A 24,864-nucleotide genomic window follows, 5' to 3' on the forward strand; every position below is an offset into this window, starting at 1 on the left:
AGATAGATAAATTACATGATTATAGTAACAAGTATAGTTGGCCCAAATACATTGGGAAACACACCTAAGCTATCCTTGGAAAATATGTGACTCAACTAATAGAAATAGAAGTGCAAAGCCCAACATACAGTAACCTACCAGCTTTATTAGTACTCAGGGAATCCATAGGGTTCACAGAGGGAATAATGAGAATGTAGGTAGTCTGGCAGGTCAGTTAAGTAGAGTAAGACAAAAAGGTTCTATTGACTTTTTTTTTTTTTTTATAAGATCTGTATTTCCTTAATGATTTGTAGGAGTTCTTTACATGTTATGCATAATATAATATATAATCCAGTGTTGTGCATATCATGGTATCTTTCATCATGCAGGATTTAAAAATTCTTGTGAAGTCAAATCTGTAAATATTTCTATTCATGGCATCTGTATTTTAGGTGTTTCTTTAAAAAACCTACCCCCATATCTAGAATATTTTTGGTTTTATCTTATTTATTTTTTTAAGATTTTGTTTATTTATTTGAGAGAGAGCAATAGCAAGAGCAATCACAGAGGGAGAAGGAGAAGCAACTCTCTGTTGAGTAGGGAGCCTGACATGGGGCTCGATCCCAGGATCCTGAGATCCTGAGCTGAGCAGAAGGCAGACGCTTAACTGACTGAGCTACCAGGTGCCCCAATTTTTTGGTTTTAAAAGTTATATAATTATTAGGTATTTCTCACTGCTCCTTTGCTTATATGTTTATTCCACAGGAAGAATAAGTAAGGCTTTTTTAAAAAACAATATATTTAAGTAGCAATGAACTTTCTTTATACATATAGGTGAAGAGAATTAGGCTAAAAATTAGTCCTTTCTATGACTAAATCAGATAAATATTTAAATTTTTATTTCCAATTTTGAAAAGCTGGACATTGTTATGCATGTTTTCATTTTCTAATATAGAAATACTTGAATTTTTCTTTTGCTACTCAAGTTGGACTAGATTTCCTCTATCTCTTAAGTTACTAATTTGATTATAAATATCATTTCGCTTACATACAGGATTAATGCTGTGCTTGCCTTCTTGGCACTTATTCTAAAGCTAGGACAAACACTGGTTTTGAGAATAATGAAACATGAAAATCACACTGAAACCTAAAAACATATATGCATAGTAGAAAAATTTAAGAATTATGTTATAACCCAAGAACATAAACAAAAATCCTGCTAATATTAAGCACAGTGCTGTAGTGTTTGAATTTATGTATAAAAGACAATTAGAGGGGCACCTGGCTGGCTCAGTTGGTAGAGCATACATACAACTCTTGATCTCAGGATAGTGGGTTTGAGCCCTATGCTGTGTATAGAAAATCCTAGGGGCACCTGGGTGGCTCAGTTAAGCAGCTGACTCTTGGTCTCAGCTCAGATCATGATCTCATGGATCTTGAGATCAAGCCCCACCTTGGGCTCTGCATGCTTAGCAGGGAATCTGCTTGAGATTCTCCCCTCTGCTCCTCCCCCCATATGCATGTGTGCACATGCTCTCTCTTTCTAAAAAATAAAATAAATCTTAAAAAAATAATTACATTGTGCACATAAAGATCAAAATTTTAAATCATAAACGTTTAAAACCAGTGGCAACTTTTTAATCCTTTTTTTATTTGATTAGGACTCAACCCATTTAGCATGGTTGATCTCTTTCTTCTTTTTGAAACTTTCTTCTTTGGGCCCAGAGTCTCCTGATTCTTTTTCCACATCTGTGGCACCTTTGGGTTTCTTCTGTGAAAAATTTATCTTCAGCCTGTCCCTTAAATGATGCCTTCCTGGGACTTTTCTCCCTCCACACCATCATCTGACCTGCTTCATCCACTCCTATGACTTCCATTCCCATGTGTTAAAGATCCTTTAACCGCATCTTTAGCCTCTGTCTCTGCCCTGGTATCCAAACCATGTGTCGATCCGTTTGCTGGACATCCCACTGAACTCAACATCAGCATTTTGAGAAATGAACACAGTATCTTCTTTCGCTTTTCTTCTCTGGTATCCAACCCTGCTTTTGTACTTGTTCTTCCTATGGGGTTGGAAGGCAGGACCCTAGGCGGTTTGAGCATTAACTCTCAAGAGTCACTCGGGGAAGGGTGAACCCAGCACCCTAATTACCTCAGTGACCTTGGGCAAGATATTTAACCTCACCAAGTCTCGGCATTCCTACCTTTAAAGTTGAAATAATAGTCCTGCTAGAAGGAATTGTGAGAATGCAGTCAGTGCAGTCAGATAATAGTACAATGCCTGCCCTGAAGTAATGAATCAGAACATATTATTTCCTGTGTGAGTGGTAGTTCACCCAAGTGATGTGACACAAAAACTTGAACACAGACTTTGAACTTGCTTTTATCCTTACCTCTCAACATTACTCATATTCATGCAGTTTTAAAGACCTATTAGTACTGCTAAAGTGTCTTGAATCTATCCACATCTTTTCCTCCCCACTCAGTGCTACTGTGCTCATCCCTTTCTGAGAAGTTTTCTGTTAATCCAGCTGCTTCATGCTTAATTTCCCTTCCATTCTTCACTTCTTCTTCTTCTTCTTCTTCTTCTTCTTTTGTTGAAGATTTTATTTATTTAATTGACAGACAGAGATCACAAGTAGGCAGAGGCAGGCAGAGAGAGAGAGAGAGAGAGGAGGAAGCAGGCTCCCTGCTAAGCAGAGAGCCCAATGCGGGACTCAATCTCAAGACCCTGAGATCATGACCTGAGCGGAAGACAGAGGCTTAACCCACTGAGCCACCCAGGCTTAACCCCTTCTGATACGTCGCCTCACAGCATGGAGGGAGACATTTCCAATAGCAGCCCCGCTTGCCTGTAGGAGAAAGGACAAACCCCTTAATTTAATCTGCCAGTCCCTTCTAAAACTGGCTCTATTTCCATGCCTGTTTCAGATTTCATCACTGGAGTATTGACTGCCATAGCTGTCTTGCAGAATCTTATTATAAACTCATAGGAATTAATTACTTAGAATTTGAGAAAGTAAGACACAAAAAAAGAAAAAAAACATACCCACAATTCCCACTCTGGTTATCATTTTGGTTTTGTCCTCTAACTTTTAAAATCCGTATAGGTACATAGCTGTGATCAAATTGAATATGTAGCTTTGTTTGTATGGATTTTTTTGGTTTGATTTTTTTTAAATGTGCAAATGTATGATTGTTTAAAAAAATAAAAAATAATAAGTTGCTTTCATAACTTACACCGCCATCAATTCTACCAAACACCCTGATTTCATTTCCTTTTTAATGTATGTGTTAAAATGGAAATATATAGATATTTTATAGTTTTTTCAGTAACACTGTATCATAAGCATTTTGTTTTAACATTAGTGGTATTTTGCATACCTCATATTAATGGTGGCATATTAGTGGTGATAGTAGTAGCTACCCTGTGTTGAGTGAATACTGTATACCTAGCATGCAGATTGCTAATCTTAGATAATCTCCCTTTGACTGGTGAGAGAACTGTAATGACTAATAAAATACTGGACAATTCTAACATTGCTCTGCCTCTCCCCTGGAAAGCTCAACATAAGAATATGTGACAGTCATTAACCAGTCTTCCCCTGTTGTTGGACATTTATGGTTTCAAATTTTTCACTATTATAAATAATGTAGTTACAACTATGTGTGTATACATTTCAAATTTTTTCCTAGTGAAGGTTATTGGAAGAGAATATTTTTACAGTTTTTAATACATACTTCCAATTGCCTTCCTGAAAGGTTATGCCAATTTACAGGGAGTGATTAATGCTAATGGGAAAGAAAATAGAGAAGGGGGGTAGCATTTCACAGAGGTGACATTTGAGCCAGCTCGTGCAAAATGAGTGGGGCTTTGCTGGAAGTTAGGCATAGTGGTTAGAGCATTCCAGACAGGAAAGAAAGAGAGAGCAAAGGCACCAGAACACAAGAGAGCCGTTGCCCCAAAGGAGTCAGTCTATTCCCCCCTGCTTATTTGCCACTGGAAATCCTCATCATTTATTTTATAGTTGGCAGGAAAGAGAATCAGAATAGAATCCTTCCGTATATTTAGAAACCATTTCAAATGAAAGCTCTTTTGAAGTTCTGAGACATTCATGTTCATCTGTTTCTTTTTTCCTTTCCCCAAAAGAGAACAAATCCCTGAGGATTCGGTACAACTGGGAAAGACATGCAGCCTCTCTGGTCCCTTCTGCTTCCCTGAATTTAAAGGGGGCAAGGGCAATACATTTGACATTGGCCCTAATGTATATAGGATCCATCACCAACCGTTCTTCTAGTTATACGCAATAAGGAGAATGTCATCAACTTCCTGCATTTGATACTGATTTTGTATCAATCTGCTTGATAAAATGTATAAAAGTAACTAAAGGCTACTTTTAAGTTTAGGCTAGAGTCAAATTCTCCAATAACTAGAGCTGTTGCAGATTTCAGTCTTTATCTGAGCATGGTGTGTCTGCAATGCCTTCTTTCCCTGGTGGAGTAAGCGCTGAAAGCCAAGGGGATAGAGGTGATAGGGTAAGGGAAGCCTGCTGTCCGAGCCTCCCCTGCCGCCTGGTCAGGGCAGTGGACGCTTCCCCGTGCCACTTCTCACTAGTTCTATAATCACATCTGGAAGTGAAATATGGCCAGTAAGCCACTTTGCATCATATTTTGAAGAAGGCAACTTATAAATTATAAATTAAGTAATAGAATATTTCTAATGTTTGCAAAGTACCTTTAGGACAAAGAGGATTTTCTTTTCACATCTGATGGTTATACTGCTGGTGTGAAGATTTAGTATAGGTGGCATTTATGAAGTTTACAGAGTGTCAATTCAGCCACCTTAAAACCTAACTATGAAATAGGAATTGATGGAATTAGGGAACCATGTGAGTTACAGCCTGTTTGAAAATAAATTGTGCCTTTCTGCCTTTAAGGAAGTGTAATAATGGGAATAGGTGAAGTGATCAAATAGATGATCTGTTGGACGAGAATTAATTGATAGCTAAGAAATCTTTCTCATTAGCATTGTCACACAAATATAATGGCTCTAGACATAGCCCAACAAAACTGCTGTGACCAGTCTACCAGTTGGGTCCTGTTCACCAAAAGACATCTTCTCTCCTCTCTCTTTTTAAGACAAGAAGGGGGAGGAGGGTTGGGCAGAAGGAGAAAGAAAGAGAGAATCTTAATCGGGCTCCCTGCCCACATGGAGCTGATGCGGGGCAGGATCCCACAACCCTGAGATCATGACCTGAGCTGAAATCAAGAGTCAAATGCTTTCCTTACTGAATCACCCAGGTGCACCAAGAGTACTTAATCTCGTAAGATTCTTAACAAGCTATTAAGTAAATAACATATATGAAATCTAACACTGTGCCAACACCTGGAAGTAGGTGGAGGAGTCCTTATCTTTGTTTTATTAATATTATCATGGTTATTATTTTTAAACCTCAACTTTTATTCATGCCTTGCTTGTCTTCTTCCCAATCCTAACAAAGGAAGATGTCAAATTGGAAGATTATGTCTTAAATACCATTTATCTGTCTATGAAAGGGACCCTGGAGTTTGACGATACAGAGGAAATATGCAAAGGTTTTATGATGCCCAGAGCATGAACTGTTGTGCGGTGATGAACTTGATCTGAAAGGGAAACTCCTGCCGATTCACAACAATAGTTAATATCCTAAAAATTTCTGCATTAAGAATGTGAAAATGACTGAGATCTTTATCAAAAGTTCTTACTAAAAATTTCTGGGGGTGCGTGCGTGGCTCAGTCAGTTAAGCATCAGACTCTTGATTTGGGCTCAGGTCATGATCTCAGGGTCATGCAGTCGAGCCCTACGTCAAGCTCTATGCTCAGCATGCTTGGGATTTCTCTTTCTTTCTCCCTCTGTTCCTTCCTGATCACTCTCTTCTTGCTCTCTCTAAACAACAAACAGATTTTTCTGCATCAGAGGTCAGTGGAAGTCTATGAGAAGGAAAACCCTCAGTCTGCAACTTGACATTTTTCTTCAGCAACCCCTGTCCACCTCTTGATTTTTTAAGTTAATTCTTACAGCCTGAGATACAAAATCACTTTGCTCAGATTGCCATTATTTGACCTCTTTTTGGACAACCATCCGTTTCAGAATCTAAACTATTTTTCTATTCCTCATTCTGGCCCTGTCTATAACAGCACATTCTTTCCTGCATATTTGGATTGGAGAAATGTTTTTAAAATAGCATCTCAAGAAGTATAAAGTTGCATTATTTACTTAAAAGGCTTGCATAATTTTTATATAAACCTTTTTTAAATACCCAAAGCAATTGACCTTAAAAATAGCTGGCATTTAGGATTAGTCTGCATTGCTGCTACCATTGCTGTGGTATGTGAATCTTTATTTCTACCATTAATGAAGGTGAGCTGTATTTGTTTATGTTGACCCTAAAATTGTGTCCTGGAAAAAAAACTCATGTGATGTGCTGTTCTCCCATAAAATTCCTCGTTCCCTGCATTCCCATCCTTCTTCATTATGCTCAAGGCTTTTATAACTTAATTCTTTCTATCCACTTCACTATCACTTACCCAGCTTCTATCACTTTACCTTCCTCTTCAATTATCTCATAGGCTTCAGTCTTCTCAAATTTATTGTTAGCTCCTGGATGAGAGGTACTGCCTTATAGCGGGTATATATTGTATGCTGTGAGTTTCAGATTGTTTCTCCATTGGTGTTTGATGGGAGTTCTCATACATACTAGTGAACTTCATCTGTTGATTCGTATTACAACCAGTGTCTTTAATGCCATATCAGAATAAATACACATCCATTTCCTCCCCAGGTTAATCAGCTTCGTGGCATCCCCAAGCTGCTGCAGCTCCTAAAAGTTCAGAATGAAGATGTTCAGCGAGCCGTGTGTGGGGCCTTGAGAAACTTAGTATTCGAAGACAATGACAACAAGTTGGAGATGGCTGAACTCAATGGGGTACCTCGGCTGCTCCAGGTGCTGAAGCAAACCAGAGACTTGGAGACCAAAAAGCAAATAACAGGTAGTGCTTACAGAATATTAAAGGATGTAGAACAGGGTACTCCAGCTGGTTATGTTATGCCATCTTTTTTTTCTTAAGCTTTCTGAAACCAATGGTTGATGGGCTCATCATTATCCGAAAGGTGGATTTCAAGGGACACTGTCACCCTGCTGAGTTAGACCCCAGATTCAGGTCAGGTTTGAACTCCTTTTTACCTGAAGGGGAAATTATTTTGAGCCTTTTGCTCAATATTTTTCATTAAAAACTGTGACTTTGACTACATGTTTTTAAAACAACTTTGCAAGGCTCACTGCCTGGAAACCCTGCATCAGCTTACTAACGGCCAACTGTGTAGTTTGAGGATGTGTGAGCTTTCACAATTGCCTTGGGTGCCCAAGGCATTCATTCTGAAGAGAACCAATAGGAACCACACCCAGTTATTTTTATTATATACTCCACAATCCACTCGCTGGATCTATGAAAAGAAAGCACATCAGGGCGTGCCCAAGTGTAGAGGGTCAATTTAATCAAATATTCAAAATGCAAGAAATGTTGTTTCCCAATCCTTCCATTGTCTGGACCCCTCAAAATACCTGCTCCCTAGCCCACCTGTCCCTGCACCCTAAAAAAAAAGAAAAAAAGATGAGAGTAGCTGGATGTGTTTTTTTCTAGTTCTCTACTTCATATTTCAGAATACTGATTTGCACAAATATCTTCTTTCTGCCCAAGAGATTAAAAGGATGAAATAATCTGAGAGCATTAAAGCAACAGTTTTAGTAATCCTTGAAACATAGAGAAGAGAGATCTAGTTTCATTTAATGAACAATACATATGGTAGAGGAGAAAATATTTCATTGATGTTCAAGTTCACCCTCCTCGCCATTACCATCAGCTCCCCACTGGTGCTCCCTGCACACATTGCAGAGCAATTGTCAGTAGGATTGCCCTGGGGAAACTTTAATTAACTTTAATTAAGTAGCATCAGTGGCCCAGGTGGTAAACATACATTTTTAATTTAATTATCACGGAAAGGTTTTGAGGTATTTTTAGGTATTATTAGGTAAAATTTAGGTATTTTAGGTATTATTGGGTTATTATTAAATCTCACTTTTATAGATGAGGAAAGTAAAGCCCAAAGAAGTTAACCCTTTTTAATATATCCTATAAGAGTCCTTTTAAGTAATAATGCTTGAGAGTGTTATTTATTTTCAAGGGAGGTATTTCACAAATACTATTTTAAATTAAATATATTCCGCACTTCTGCCATGTCCACTTTACCATAGAGCAGTTCTTTTTTTCTGTAGAAATGTCATTCTATCTTCTCTCCCCATTTATATCTTAAAATAATCACATATTTTTCTATCTTGCTATATTTTAATTTTATAAAACTATATGAAGGGTCATACCATGCTGTCCTTCCGCCAGCATGCTATCATGTCCCATGAAAAATTTCCTTCCATATTTGTGACTTACATTAAAATACCTACAGAAATTAGGAGTGATCTTACTCGTTCATTGATTCATTCATTCATTCAGCCTGTATTTATAGGGCTGCCTTCCAGTGCCAGGCAATGAGAATCAGTCTAGAGAGGTTGTAGATGTTCTCTTCCCTCTACTAAAAGATGAACAATTATGTGATGATAGGCACATTAAAAAAACAAAACAATAGCCATACCTCATAATTAGAACCTAACATTTCCTTCATTAAAATATAGTAATGACAACCATAAGAGAGAATCAAACAGATAAACTGTTCTACAGTCAAAAAAAGAGTTCACAAAGGAGATATGTTTCCTTGTGGACTTTAAAAAAAGGCTAGGATACCCATTTACTGGTGTTTTGAAGGAGAAAGAAAGTTATTCCCAGCAAAATGAACATCATTAGCAAAGCAAAAAAGCAAAAAGAAGCTGCTGGTCATTTAGAGGGAGTTGTATATTAGAGTACTGAGGTTAAGGTGTATTGTAGCTAGAGAGCTTGGGAGGATTTGTGGGTGTGTGTCAAGGAAGTAATCCATTGAACCACACTTCCTCGTTTTTGTTCCGCTGATAGGAAACTACCGTCAGAGAACATTCTGTGGAATTAATGCCATAGGAACTGTTATCTTTAGATAATTTACAGAGCTGATAAATAGAGGTTTATTGTGCAATTTCTCATGATTTTTAGAACAAGCCAAACACCCCTACCAGAGGGTGCTCATTACATGCTAATTGAATTGAGTTGATACTTGAATGTTTGATACAAATCCTTCCAAATAACTTCCTTTAGCTCTACCAATAGAAACAGCTAAGTAAGTGCTTTCAGGACCTTAGAAATAAATTGTTGACTTAATGTAGACCTGTTTATATCTTTGTTTAGAAACACAAAGTGAACAACCATATATGTGAATCTTTTCTTATCTATTTGGTGAATATCTTTTTATTGAGCCCCTTTTACGTGCTAGTCCCTAAGTTAGGACTTTCCGTTTTGCATCTTTGTGTCCCCTGACATCTCCTTAAGGCATTATTGACGGTTGCCACATGATCAGCAGGGGGAAGCTGATTGCCCAGGATTACACAACTGACCAAGCACAAGGCCCAGATGCGAACCTAGCTTTATCTGAGTGTTTTGCTCTGTGAAAGTGGCTCCCACCTACTGTTTTGGGGGCAGAGAGTGACTCATTTTTACACTTCTTTGGGAAGGGGTTTGTCTTTAAGAATCTCAGATCAGAGAGCTCTTTCCCGATTCTCTGAGCCTTCCCCTCTCCCCACTTACACTGGCATGCTTCAGTCGTCTTCACGCCTCTGGTTTACTATAGCAGTCGCTTCGTACCCGCTCTCTGATTCAGTATTGTACATTCCCACTCGATTCACCACTCTGAACCTAGTGATTTCTTTCTAATATGAAAATACTGCCCTACTGTGTTCCGCATTAGCTCTAAGACAGAGTGCATGCTGTGGAGTATGCCACACAAAGATTTTATAATGTGAGCCAGGTGACCAGGGGCAGCAGTGTCTCCTCTCATACTCTTCCAGCCCAAGTTCTAAAATCCTAGAGGATTAGCTGGTCTGTTCCATGTCTTGGTGTCTTTGTCTCTACTGTCTCTTGGACTAGAATCCTTTTCCACACCTTGATCACCTGGTGAATCCTCTCATCCTTCAAAAGGTGTCTTTTCCTCTGAAGCATTTTCAGACGCAATCCTATCATACTTTCCTCCCTGTCTCCCGCCATCCCCCCCAGCTGAGTTTTGAAAGAGGGGGCTCCTAATGAACTACTTCTGCATCCTTTAATATTAGGATGTCACTTATTTCATGCCTGTATGTTTATTGCAGTAAAAACAGTGCTACTCTTCTAAGTTTCTCAACAGCTCTTGCTGTATGACTGACTATATAAAAGAGAGTTGTGGGGGCTTCCGGGTGGTTCAGTCTGTTAATTGTCCGACTCTCAGTTTCACTCAGTCATAATCTCAGGGTCCTGAGATTGAGCTCCATGTCAGGCTCTGTGCTTACTGTGGAGTCTGCCTCAGATTCTCTCTCCCTCTCCCTCCTACTCACTCTCTCTCAAATAAATAAATAAATAAAATCTTTGGGGTGCCTGAGTGGCTCAGTTGGTTAAGCGTCTCCCTTCAGCTCAGGTCATGATCTCAGGGTCCTGAGATCCAGCTCTCTGCTCAGTGGGAAGCCGACTTCTTCCTCTCCCTCTGCCCCTCCCCCTCACTCATGCTTGATCTCTCCAGTGCTCCCTCCCTCTCTCTCTCTCAAATAAATAGTTAAAGAATCTTAAAAAATAAATAAAATCTTTTTTAATGAAAAAAGGGAGACTTTTGACCTGGGAATATCTGGATTACACACAAATAAGAGAATCAAGTGTGTTTTTAGATTAGACCCTGATTTTTCTGGCCAAGATATGAAGCAGTTAACCATCTGATTTCTATATATGCATAAAAGAAGCTGCAGAGCTTTGTTTATTGGAAGAGAACGTCAGCTCACTGACCTTCCTGGCATTTTCAGTACCAGCCTAGGGGGAAGCCCTTTCCTTTTCAGATAAAAAGCCTTGAGGATCAAAGAGTTTCCCTCTGTGAGATTATTCCCCCTCCCTTACCAAGTGAGCATGGTAATGTACTTTAATTGAAATGAGAACAGTACATACTGATCTCAGAGGTTCATCTTCAGGGTCACCGAGTGATGAGCACTTTCAGGAGTGAGTAGGGCTCTGCCTTGGTAAGAATAAAGCAGGAGCTTCTTGTCCTGCTTGTTACATAAGGAAGGGTCAGGATGCTTGTTGATGAAATTTGTTGAAAATGCATATTGAATTCTGCATATTTTAGGGAAATATTTAATAGGATTGCTGTATTTTAGTAGCAGAAACATTCTACTTTAAAATATTCATTATGCACCTTTTAAAAATAATTATATATATATATTTTTTAAAGATTTTATTTATTTGATGTAGAGAGAGAGAGAGATCACGACTAGGCAGAGCAGCAGGCAGAGAGAAAGGGGGAAGCAGGCTCCCTGCTGAGTGGAGAGCCCGATGTGGGGCTCGATCCCAGGACCCTGAGATCACGACCTGAGCTGAAGGCAGAGGCTTAATCCACTGAGCCACCCAGGCGCCCCAAAAATAATTATATTTTTTTTCTGCCTTTGTAAAGTGCAACAAGTTACCTTGGGTTCATATATAACTTGGACTAAATGGCCTTTGAAATAGTGTGGTATTTCAGGTAAGATTTGCAAAACTTAGGTGAAAGGAGTATATCCATGCAAGGGAAATTATTAAAAAAAAAAAAAAAAGAATCCTCCTGGGGCGCCTGTGTGGCTCAGTGGGTTAAAGCCTCTGCCTTCAGCTCAGGTCATGATCCCAGGGTCCTGGGATCGAGCCCCACATCGGGCTCTCAGCTTAGCAGGGAGCCTGCTTCCCCTGTCTGCCTCTCTGCCTACTTGGGATCTCTGTCTGTCAAATGGATAAATAAAATCTTAAAAAATAATAATCCTCCTGTGACCATTTTGCATAATGAGGCTAAAACATACCGGTTCTCCTTTTCCTTTTCCTGCTCCTCTTTCTCCTTCTGTACTAATAATAACGATTCATTTAATCATAATACTTGCAGATTTTGCTATCAAAGTATCATGCAGACTTTGCTAAATAACTATATTTCTAGTCCTAAAGGGCAATATTATAAAACATGGATTTTAATATCTTACAAGATCCCTTTACTAAAGTTAGCTATTTTTTGCAAATATCACAGTTGGCAATAAATTTCTGGATAATGCAGTTATTATTATCTCTGTTGTAAGTGCTAATTATTCAAAGTATATCCCTTACCAGAATCCATTTCTCTTTCTCTTTGGCTCAAATGAGAACTTAGTGATAGAAAATGACAGGTTTATCAGCTGCAACAAAGAACTATAATAGAGATCTGGGTGCTATGAATAAATTAACTAGAAATTAAAGGTGAGACCAATGAAAACCTAAACCCTAATACTATCTCGGGGCATCTAGAATCAGGTCATTTTTTTTTTTAAAGATTTTATTTATTTATTTGACAGAGAGAGATCACAAGTAGACAGAGAGGCAGGCAGAGAAAGAGAGAGAGAGAGAGAGGGAAGCAGGCTCCCTGCTGAGCAGAGCGCCCGATGCGGGACTCGATCCCAGGACCCTGAGATCATGACCTGAGCAGCGGCTTAACCCACTGAGCCACCCAGGCGCCCCTAGAATCAGGTCATTGAAAGGAACCTCTATCAAGGGTCATTTGGTCTGTTTGTTTCTCAATGCCAGAAATGGGAATCATTTTTTTTTTTTAAGTAAACCCAGTGTGGGACTCAAACTCATGACCCTGCATTTAAGAGTTGTGCACTCTACCGACTGAACCAACCAGGTACTCTGGGAAGCTTTTTTTTTTTTTTTTTTTTAAGATTTTATTTATTGACAGAGACACCATGAGAGAGGGAACACAAGCAGGGGAGGTGGGAGAGGGAGAAGCAGGCTTCCCACCAAGCAGGTAGCTTGAAGCAGGGCTCAATCCTAGGACCCTGGGATCATGATCTGACCCAAAAGCAGACACTTAATGACTGAGCCACCCAGGGGCTCCTATTAGGAATCATTTTTAAAATACAGATTCCTAAGATCCATTCTGAGATTCTGGCTAGTGAATTTGGGATGTGGCCCAGAAATATGTGATTCAGATATGCCATGAGTTTCATTTAGAAACTGCTAGTCTAGTGTAGCACTCTAGCTTTGGGATAAAAAACCCCTTGTCAATGTTTTCCCAAAGGATGAGCTCATTTTTTATCAGCTCCAGCAATAGAGCTGGATCTTACAAGCAGATCTTTCTCTTTCCTTCAAAGCTCTCTTACAAGTTTGTATTACCAGTGAGCAAGAATCTTTTTCCCTAGAATTTCCACTCATTAGTTCTGGTTTTGCCTTTTTATAGTCAGTCACACATACACAAAGATATCTAGGTGTTAAATCTGCATTTCTTTAATTACTATGTGTATTAGATTCTAATATTTTTTAGCTTGGATTAATTTTTCAAGCAATTGAATCTTTAGTGACTTATAAGAACTCTCTGTATTAAGGAAATTAACCTTGTATTGTTATACGTATTTTCCCATTCCATAGTTGATCCTTTATTGATTTTGTATGTACATGTAGGAGGAATGTTTTAAGTATGTGTAATCTCGAATCTCTAGTGAACACTTAAGCTCCTTCCTAGCTTCGTGCCATACAAAAATTTGGCAGGCATGATATTTCTATAAGATATCCTACATTAAAAATTCAAAAATTATACTCACACTCCCAAACCGGATTCTTTTATAGAAGTAATACCACATGCCAAGCTATAAAGGACATCCGACTTTTGAAGGAAAATTCCACTCCCTTTGTTTAAAATTAATCCTCTTCTGGTTTTTATTGTAAGGTATACTTTTCCTTTGAGTGCCGTGTGTGGTCCTTTTTAAAAAGGAGGAAATGTCATTATGGTTTACATCTTTAAGCCTCTGGCAAGCAGAGACTGTTAATTTGTTTATTTATTTAAAATAGGAAGCTATTTTTTTTTTCCTTTTCTCTCTTTTCTTCTTAACTTTTTTTAGTGGCTTAGTAACCACGCAACTCAACCTCACACCTGCCTCTAAATTGTTTTCAACCACCTTTGGAGTTTTATTCTGTCACTCCCTCATCCAGTGCCCCTCAAGATGAAGTGGGAGTAATGAAGTAATTGTGTTACAAAACCTGAGACTGAGAGACACTGCTCCTGGCTAAACCCCAGAGCCAGTTGGAGCAGGAGAAGACCTCCTCTTGAGCCAGAATGCTGGGCCTCGCCAGGCACCAGACCCAGTGTCACTCTATCTGACGGAAGCTCAGCGTAGGCTGCAGTGGAAATTTGGTTATCGTTTCAGAAATTACGTACTGGTACACAGCCAAAGTAAACTGATGAAGGTCAGGAGACTGTGTCTGGCCTCGAGTGTTCTAAATGGTGGGCCAAGTACTAGTATGGTCGAATAATTAGCACACTTTAACTGCACAGATGATTATTTCAGTCATTAAAATCAGGGCTGATGATATCACCACTGAATTCAGCCCCACCCCCACCCAAAACACCTTTGCTTTTTTCACTGAGTAGACAGTCCTGTATACCAGTGCTTCCTCTTTCTTTTTTGCAGACAAAGCAGTACATTTTAAAAGTTGGAATTACTGACTGGGTGGTGAGGGGAATGAATAGGGAAGAAAATGAAGATCCCTCTCTTTCAGCCCCTTCTCTCTCTCTGCCCTCCTGGATGCTAGTGAGTTAGTCATTTGCTGAGGTGCGAAGGAAGGTAAGGCAACTTTACCCCTCCTGGGAGTCACTGGAATAGCCAGCAAGAGGGGCGTGGTCCTTGCACTGAATTGGAAGTATTTGAATGCCACATTTGTAAGAGAATCAAATCCTCAATGTATGTGCCACTTTGCATTCTTTCTGAGATACCCAGCTTCAGCCTCTGTCTCACAGATGCCCTGGAAGGTACAGTACGCTGTTATCCTCATTTCTTTCACTGTTGGCTAATACAGCCTTTCTCTTTAATGGCGGGTCAGGGGAGAGGTTTCAAGAGGAAAGGGAAGTTGAATGAGGACAGTGGTACCAGCCTTAGACCAATGCTTTAGGCCATACACGTTGGCAAATTGATCAGATACTCTTGTATCTCCTTCACTGCCAAACCGTAATATAGGAAATACACGAGGTATCTAGCATAAATTCCAGGAGGACAGAAAGTCTACCATTGGGTAGGATTTAATAAATATTAACTGGCGATGTTGATCAGCCTACTGGAGACAGGTGTGGGTATAGGCAAAGGTTTTCCATGGGCCCTTCCTGCTCTCACTGGGAGGCAAATATCGGGCAGAAGTTGCAGGTTGTAGGGAGCAGGAGGCAGAGGGAAATATTCTCTCCCTGTTTCTATAGGAGAAAAAATACGACCCTTTAAAAACACTGAAGTCTTGGGATACCTGGCTGACTCAGTCAGTAGAGTGTGCAAGTCTTGGTCTCGTGGTTGTGAGGTCGAGGCCCACATTGGGTATAGAGATTTTTTTTTTTTAAAGATTTTATTTATTTATTTGACAGAGATCACAGGTAGGCAGAGAGAGAGGAAGGGAAGCAGGCTCCCTGCCAAGCAGAGAGCCCAATACGCGGGACTCTATCCCAGGACCCTGGGATCACAGCCTGAGCCCAAGGCAGAGGCTTTAACCCACTGAGCCACCCAGGCACCCCTCGAGATTACTTTAAAAAAAAAAAAGTTAAATCTTTTTTTTTAAAAACTAAGTAAATAAAAATAAAAACATTGAAGTCTTGGGGTGCCTGGGTGGCTCAGTGGGTTGAGCCTCTGCTTTCAACTTGGGTCATGATCCCAGGGTTCTGTGTCGGGCTCTCTGCTCAGTGTGGAGCCTGCTCCCCCTCCCTGCCGCCTGCCTCTCTGCCTACTTGTGGTCTCTCTCTGTCAAATAAATAAAATCTTTAAAACACAAAACAACAATAACAACCAAACTACATTGAAGTCTTTATTAAAATAGGATAATTTTCAGCCTGTGTATTGGTGAGGCTAGAATTTATTCTCTCAGTGAGGTCAGCCTAATGGTAGGATCTTTTAAGAGAAACAACATAAATGTTAAAGGATTTCTAACTTTCACTCACATTCCAGGTTAATTTAAGCTGGCATGCTTTTATATCATAAATCTCTCTCTCTCTCATTACGGATCAGCTTCATTGCCATCTAACAAACTCAAAACTGATTCTTTTGGTTGGAAAAGGTCTGTCTCCCTCCCCCTTTTTTCCCAACAGCTAGCCACAGCCTGGGGGGTATGGGCTCTAATGCATCTTTTCAGCAGTCATTTGACTCATCCCTGCACTGTTTTGATAGTACTCTTTGCTTTTCTAGGTTTGCTGTGGAATTTGTCATCTAATGACAAACTCAAGAATCTCATGATAACAGAAGCCTTGCTTATCCTGACTGAGAATATCATCATTCCCTTCTCGGGGTGGCCAGAGGGAGACTACCCCAAAGCAAATGGTTTGCTTGATTTTGATATATTTTACAACGTCACAGGATGCTTAAGGTAAGGCCACTCTACAGATCTTTTTTTCTGTATACCTTACATACTGCATCTGGGTTTCTAAAGCTCTACCTCATTACCTAGAGATCCAATAAGAGTTATAAAGGTCCTTCTAAATACAAGAAGCACAAGAAGCGCGTCCTTTCCCATTGTTACCAGTGGGGCATGTGGAGACAATGAGAAAGGGAAAGTAAGAGCAGAATATTGTTTCTAGGCATGTTTGATTTCGGCAGCGACCCACATTAGCTCGCAAGAGAGAGGCTATCAGTTCCAATAAAGAAAACAGAGATGTGATCTGAATACCCAGAATCCCAGGCAGACAGGCCTTCTCTATCTCCCAGGGTTTAACATAGGCTCCATGCTATTTTTTAATTTACAAAAATCTAATTGACTGATATGGTTAAAATATCATTTTAAACCTAGTGCTTTTATTCTTTTATCTTATACATTATACTAGTCATAATGATTCAATATTTGTATATATTGCAGTCACCAAAGTAAGTTGAGATAACATTCATTGGCATGCACTGTTACAGAATTTCTTTTTTCTTGTGATGAGAACTTTTAAGACTTTTCTCTCTTAGCAACTTTCAAATACGTAATATAGTATTATTAACTATAGTTGCCATGCTGTACATTACCTCTTCAGGATTGACTAAGTTGTTTGTTTGTTTGTTTATGGCATATGAAAAATTTATCTCCTTTATGGTTTATTTGGACTTCGTTATTTTATGACTAGAAATTTGTACCTTATGACAACTTTTACCCATTTTGCCTACCCCTCTTGCTTCTGACAATCCAACCAGTTCTCTGTATCCATGAGCTTGTTTTTGTTGTTAAGTAATCTCTATACCCAACATGGGGCTCAAGCTTACAACCCTGAGATAAAAGTCACATGCTCCAACAACTGAGCCAGCCAGACATCCCATAACCTTGGTTTTTTGTTTTGTTTTGTTTCTTTTAGATTCCATTTATAGATGAGATCATATAGTATTTGTCTTTCTCTGTCTGATTTATTTCACTTAGCATAATGCCCTCAAGGTCCATCCATGATGTTGCCAGTGGCAATATTTCATTCTTTGTTGTTGCTGAATAATATTTTATATATATATGTATGTGTATATATATATATGTATATATATACACATACATACACACACAGATACCTATGTGTGTATATATATATCAGATTTTATCCATTCTCTTGTTGAGAGATACTTAGCTTGATTTCTTTGCTATTATGAATAATGTTTCAGGGAATATGAGGGTGCATATATATTTTCAAGTTAGTGTTTTCCTTTTCTTTGAATAAATACCCAGAAGTGGAATTGCTGGATCATATAGTAATTCTGTGTTCGATTTTTTTGTAATGTTTTCCACAGTGGTTGTGCCAACTTAACATTCCTACAGGCACTGCACAAGGGTTGCCTTCTCTCTATATCCTCACCAACACTTGTTATTTCTTGTCTTTTTGAGGATGGCCATACTAACAGGTGTGAAGTGATATCTCCTTGTGGTTTTGATTTGCACTTCCCTGGTGATGTTGAACATTTCTTCCTGTGCCTGCTGGCCATCTCTGTATCTTCTTTGGAAAACGTCTATTCAGATCTTCTGCTTATTTTTTAATCAGATTGTGTTTACTATTGAATTGTATGTTCTTCATATATTTTGGATATTAACCCCTTACCAGATATATGATTTGCAGGTATTTGCTCCCATCCCATAGGTGGGATGGTTTTCTTTGCTGTGCAAAAGGTTTTTTGGTTTGACACCATTCCACTTCATGATTTTTGCTTTTGTTACCTTTTTTTTTTTTTTTTTTGGTGTCAGATCCAAAAAATAATCACCAAGATTGATGTCAAAAAGCTTACTGCCTATGTTTTCTTCTAGCAATTTTATGGTTTCAGGTCTTATAGCCAAGCCTTTAATCCATTCTGAGTTAATTTTGGTGTATGGTGTGAGATGGTGGTCTAGTTTCATTCTTTTGCATGTGGCTACAGTTTTCTCAGCACCGTTTATTAAAGAGATTTACCTTTCTCCTTTCTCCACTTTCCCCAAGTATTCTTGACTTCTTTGTTGCAAGTTAATTGACCATGTATGCCCAAGTTTATTTCTGGGCTCTTTAGTCTATTGCAATGATCTTTGTGTTTGTTTTTATGCCAATACAACCTGCTGTTTTGATTACTAGAGCTTTGTAATATAGTTTGAAATCAGGGAGTGTGATGCCTCTGGCTTTCCTCTTCTTTCTCAAGACTCTTCAGTTATTTGGGATCTTTCGTGATTTCATACAAATTGTAGAGTTGTCTGTGAGATTTCTGTGAAAAATGCGATTGGAAACTTCATAGGGATTGCATTGACTCTGTAGATTGCCTTGGGTAGAATGGACAATTTAAATATATTAATTCTTCCAATCCATGAGTATGGTATATCTTCCCCTTTATTCGTCTTCAATTTGTTTCATCAGTGTCTTATTGTTGTTAGTATAGAGTTCTTTTGCCTACTTAGCTAAATTTATTCCTAGATGTTTTTAAATAGCTGTAAGGCAACAAAACCTAAAGGGACAGAAAGTTTCGCCATAAGAACAGCTACCAAAGAAGTTAATTTGATCAGCTTTTCTAAATAGTGGATGGAAAAGTGCTTGAAATATTTTCTCCCTTGGACTGTCAGATGCCAGCTAAATCGAGAGAAAATAGAAGTACATGCAGGAGGAAGAAAAATGCTAGTCTGAACTTATCTAAGATCATGCATCTCAAGCTTTCTTATATTTGAAAATAATCATTGTGCTTTATGTGCAAGGATTAAAAGAAATCAAATGGAAGATATAATCAAGGGACACCTGGCTGGACTAAGTCAGTTAAGCATCCAACTGTTGACTTCAGCTCAGATCATGATCTCAGGGTTGTGAGATTGAGCCCAGGCTCTGCATTTGTGCTCTCTCTCAAAAAAAAAAAAAAAAAAAAAAAGATGTAATTGAAATTAGGCAGCCCATGAGAGGTTATAATATATTCCGCTTTTGATATTTTCTGTAGTTACAGTTCATTTTTTGAGGGAATCTAGATGGTAAGTAAGAGAATTTATTATGGTAAAATATTTATCTTCATAGTTAATCAAACACCGTATCAAAATACCAATTTTGTATAAGCTTTTATGTTACTTATGGAGAATTTCACAAAGATGAATAAGAAAATCCTTAGGGAACTGTTAACCTACCAAGGGCTACAGATGAGCAAAGGAAAGAGAACACAGCTTATGATGAAATAGTTAGACCAATGGCTCCTGGAGCATTAGCACCTGCACCACGTGGAACCTGTTAGAATCCTCAGGTTCCACCCCAGACCTTCTGATCAGAAACTCTAATGGGGGGTAGGGGGCAGCAATCTAGTTTTAACAAGCCATCCAGGTGATTCTGATGCAGCTGAACCATGGTGTCAGAGGTACAAGGGAAGTGCTGCAGGAATACAAAACAAAGGACCATTCGTGCCAGCAGAGTGGAATCAGAAAGACGCTATAGAAGAGGTGCCAAATGAACTGGGCTTTGGTGGATTATTTCAACAGTCAGAAATTCTCTGAGGACTAGGGACTCAAATCCTTGAACAGCAGAAGAGGTGCCTAAATGGTCTCTTTGACTCCATCTTCTGTACGGTTTGCTAGATCTGCTTTTTTATTGTACTTTTGATCTAATAACACATTTTGATCTATTTAAAAACATTTTGCATCTCAGAATTTCTCTGTAGCTCCCATTGCCAGACTGTGTTACATCAGAGTTCTTAAAGTATCAGTCAGGACTCTTTCAACTCAAAATGAGATTTTCAAACTTGCTAAAGCCAAGTAAGGATTCATTGGCTCATGTGGGTGAGATGTTGGTGGTCACTTGTGGAAGGGAAGGAAGTGCACTAGGAACCATGACCTCAAGGACTAGGACAGAAACTCAACATTCATGGGACTCTGTTTTTAAATTTATATCTCCTCTCCACTTGCTCTTCTTCTTTCATATGTTGGGCTCATTCTCTACAAATGTGAACAAGCCTGTGTATTCTTTTTACTTTAATCCCGAACACCTAGCAAAACTTCTGACATACAGTAAGCAACTATAAAGTATTGAATGAAAAAAATAAAAGAAGGAATGACCAAATGAAAATACCTGATGAACTGAGTGAATAATCAAGTCTGGCGAGAGCATCAGATTTGTGATGGGAAGTAATCAAACAGAAGTTGGAAACATAGGCTAAGGTCTGATTGTGGGGGCCTTGAAGGTCATGTTAAGGGGTTAATTTTTTTCTTCTATAAGCAAGATTATCTAGGGTGGGAGGATAGAAATATGAAGTTCTGTGTGAAGAATAATTATAATATTAACAGGAAAGGTGTATTGAGAAGGTGAATAATGTAATAAAGACAAAGATGTTAGTTTCAAATCTTCCTGCCGTTTTTCCTTATGAATGAGGAATAAAAGACTTGGATGGTTTGAGTGAAGCATGCCTTAGCTGACACACACATTCCAGATGTAATAGCTGAATACACTCCCACCAATATGACACCATTTTAGTGTTTGCAAAGCCAATTCAAACCACTGATTTGAACTACTTTTAGAAGCAGAATATAACAAAAAAATCTACCAAATTGTATGCCAGTAGTACATGCTTAAATATCTCTTATTTCATTTGTGTATCTAATTTGCAATAATAATAGCTGACATTTATTGTATATTATGTTCTAGAAACCTCTGAATGCTTTATGAGAATTTTCTTAGTTTATTCTTACAGTAGGCCTTGTAAAACAAGATTTCCCCATTTTATAGTTGAGGGGTTCAGATAGGTAAAGTGGTATTTCCAACATCATGCAGCTAGCAAGAGACAGCTGAAATTCAAATCCAGGAAGCCTATCTCCAAAGCCACATATTCGTATGTTCGTGTTTGTCACATTTCTACAGACTGTGCTGATGTGGATAAAACCTCTACCCTTGGGCACCTGAGTGGCTCAGTAGGTTAAGCCTCTGCCTTTGGTGCAGGTCATGATCTCAGGGTCTTGGGATTGAGCCCCGCATCGGGCTTTCTGCTTGGCAGGGAGCCTGCTTGCCTCTCTCTCTGCCTGCTTCTCTGCCTTGCCTACTTGTGATCTCTCTCTTTCTCTGTCAAATAAATAAATAAAATCTTAAAAAAAAAAAATCTGTCCTTCACAGCCTTGCAACCTCACACAGCTGGGTAGACCAATTTATACTCACATTCAAGTCTTCTTAAGGGCATTGCATCTGTGTCTCATTGGTTTTATAAGTTCTATGCAAATGGAACTCTGCATTCCATTTCACAGAAGCGAGAAGATACAAAGGATGAAGCCTATGAAGTGGGAGACATTTCCAGGAAAGGAGAAGGCATTGTAGGCAACAACGTTAGGTTAGACATTGTCACAATGAGTATAAAAGCCACTAGGAGAAACCCGCAGACGGCAGAAGAGCCTTCTAGGGAACCTGTGATCAAATCGTCTCAATTTCCATAACAATAGAGGTGTCTGCCCTGTAGTTGCTTATTTATGACCACAGCTTCTCTAAACAGATTTTAAGATGAGTGTTAACTGGTTCTTACAAAAGTGAATCTTGCTGAATAAGATCATGATGTTAGCAAGTATCTTAATTGCTCTAAGTTTATTTGAGGTATTCTCTCCTGCAGTGGGTGCAGAGCCAACAATGAATTGGCAACATGAGCAACATCTTTGGCACTGTGGTTGACTCAGTGCAGCTAAATTTTTTTAATCTCCTCAAAGAAAAACTGCATACACCAGTGACTTTTTTCCTTTACTAATGAGACACTGAGATCAGTTTTGAGAGGGGCTTCGCTTGGTCTGCCTAGAGCAATGGTTTAGTGAATCTGCTCTGCAGGTAAGATTTTGCGTTGTTAATGAACTTGCTTTGCAGCAGTGGCTCTGGCTCTGGCCACCTGGAGCTGGTACAGTGAGACTGCATTCCCACAAGAGAACGTGCAAAGTTTATCCTTTGAAAAGACCAACACTGTCAGGTCCAGGATATTTGTCAGGTATCAGACTTATCTACAGGATTAGCATCTGTCCGCAGCAGCATTTTCCATGCATGGGCCTTGGTGCTTTCTTTAGGTCCCTTTGGAATTAACATACTTATAACAACTGAAGTTACTCACTGAAAGGTGATACATAGTTTGCAAAGAGGAAACATCTTAAACAATATTATGCTAGCAATAATAAGTAGTAAACTCCAAGCTAGGAAAGGAAAAGTAAAATGGTATATTCCTAATTTGTGCTAGAGCCAGCAAAAGCAATAGTCCGCATTTCTTAATAACTCCACAGACAATGACATCATGTTGGTAGTTTGAAATCGGCCACAGTGGGAGTATTTACAACACAGAAATTGGCAAATGCTACAAGTCAGAGGTCTCCCCACTCCCTAGAAAACTGTTGGGACACCTGAGTGGCTTAGTTGATTAAGTGTCTGCCTTCAGCTCAGGTCATGATCCCTGGGTTCTGGGATTGAGCCCCACATCAGGCTTCCTGGTTGGCAGGAAGTGTGCTTCTCCCTTTGCCTGCCATTCCCCCTGCTTGTGCTCTCTCTCTTTCTCTCTCTGACAAATAAATAAATAAAATCTTTAAAAAAGAAAGAAAAAAGAAAACTGATTCTTGAATAAAAATCTACAGGCACGCCACTGGCACTGAATTTCTGTTCGTTAATTAACATCAAAATGTGGGTAATTAGAGTATAAGCATATTTTTTTTCTATACACATCCCTTTTCAAAGAAGAAACAGTTCCTTTGTTTTCTTGGAAGGTATCACAAAGTTCAGCATTTTCCTTTTTTTGAGTGGAGAAAACATGTTAAAATGACCCATTCATTTTTTTTTTCCAAATTATTTTCATTTAAGGCGAGAAGTGTGCCATTATTTGACATTTGATAATTTATTGCAATCAATGGGCTACTCTTTCGGATATTTCAGATTCCAAAAGATTTATGTGACAATCATAGAATTGTAAATTACCAAAAAGCATGAGCTGCCTTCTTTGATTTAACACCCCTCCTACATGCACACTCACTGTGATGAGCTCCTGCTTTTCTATTTAGTATGGGTAACTTCTTAGGATTGATGTGACATGGCTGTCAAATCTGTGTGTTCCACCTTGCAGATTGGAAAACCTTTGGATGTGACAAATAAAACCAATAGTTATTATCAGGAGGAAGTTTGAAATTTCTACCAAAGATTTATCATTACTTCTCCATTCCTCCATGTCATTCCCATTGTTTCTTTCTTCCTTTTCTTTCTTTCCTTTCTCCTTTCCTTTCTTCCCTTGTCTTTCCTGATTCTTTGCTCTCTTAAAGAAGAAGAAGCTGAAAGAACCTACAGGTTAGAAATTGAAGTGCCGGGGCGCCTGGGTGGCTCAGTGGGTTGGGCCGCTGCCTTCGGCTCGGGTCATGATCTCGGGGTCCTGGGATCGAGTCCCGTGTCGGGCTCTCTGCTCAGCAGGGAGCCTGCTTCCTCCTCTCTCTCTGCCTGCCTCTCTGCCTGCTTGTGATCTCTCTGTCAAATAAATAAATAAAATCTAAAAAAAAAAAAAAAAAAAAAAAGAAATTAAAGTGCCTCCAGAGTTCCATTTGGACTGAAATGGACAGGTATAAGACCATGGAGAATGGTGGAAGCTGTCAGAGTAGAGAATGGGAAAAATATCCTTTTTCCAAGAGCAGTTCTGGAATATATCCTTTTTCCAAAGTTCTGGAAGACACATCAGACTGAATACAAACACATCTCGGCAGTCTCTCTTAGCAGTCTCCTTCTTCATCTTGAAGAAATTGACAGAGACTCTCCCAAATTATAGAACAATTATCAGAAATTTGTGAAAGGAAACGAGTCCAACTTTCTTGATATTTTACCATTTGATCTGTCTTTCCTCTTCCTCTTATCTAACACTGTATTTGTTCCTTGGATGCCTGCTATATTCAAATCTCTTCCCGCTACAGCAGAGGGACGCCCTTACAAAAGGAGATTTCCCTTACAAATTGTAAGGGAATGTAAATGTCTCTCACGAAAGGGTGATTTCTGCTTGGTTTGCAGAACTTCTCCTGTGTTTGCTATTTCTTAAAAATAACCAGCTTAAAATAACATGACAAAGAGGCTTATTTTGGGGTGGCAAAATTTGCTCCCCTATACCATAAATAATGGAATTGGCAATATTTCTAGCAATGTTACACTTTCAGTCATAATTGTATTTTATATGTTGTGTATTTTAGATATTGTGGGGGCCAAGGATAGGCCACACTAAGATGGGCCGCTTGACATGAAGATTATTTTGAGCTGAAGGCAATCAAGACCCTGT

The 24,864-nt window shown here is 39.0% G+C and overlaps 1 protein-coding gene across 1 annotated transcript in view; it reads left to right on the plus strand.

Annotated features, from left to right (window-relative positions):
- Positions 1 to 24,864, plus strand: part of PKP2 (plakophilin 2) — a 94,892-nt gene that overhangs the window by 37,173 nt on the left and 32,855 nt on the right. The window contains exons 5-6 of the mRNA XM_047741119.1: positions 6,802 to 7,009; positions 16,369 to 16,546. Of these exons, the coding sequence (XP_047597075.1) occupies positions 6,802 to 7,009; positions 16,369 to 16,546 (386 nt within the window). The remainder of the gene's footprint in view (positions 1 to 6,801; positions 7,010 to 16,368; positions 16,547 to 24,864) is intronic.

This window comes from Lutra lutra, chromosome 8 (assembly GCF_902655055.1).
Source record: "Lutra lutra chromosome 8, mLutLut1.2, whole genome shotgun sequence".
NCBI lineage: Eukaryota > Metazoa > Chordata > Mammalia > Carnivora > Mustelidae > Lutra > Lutra lutra.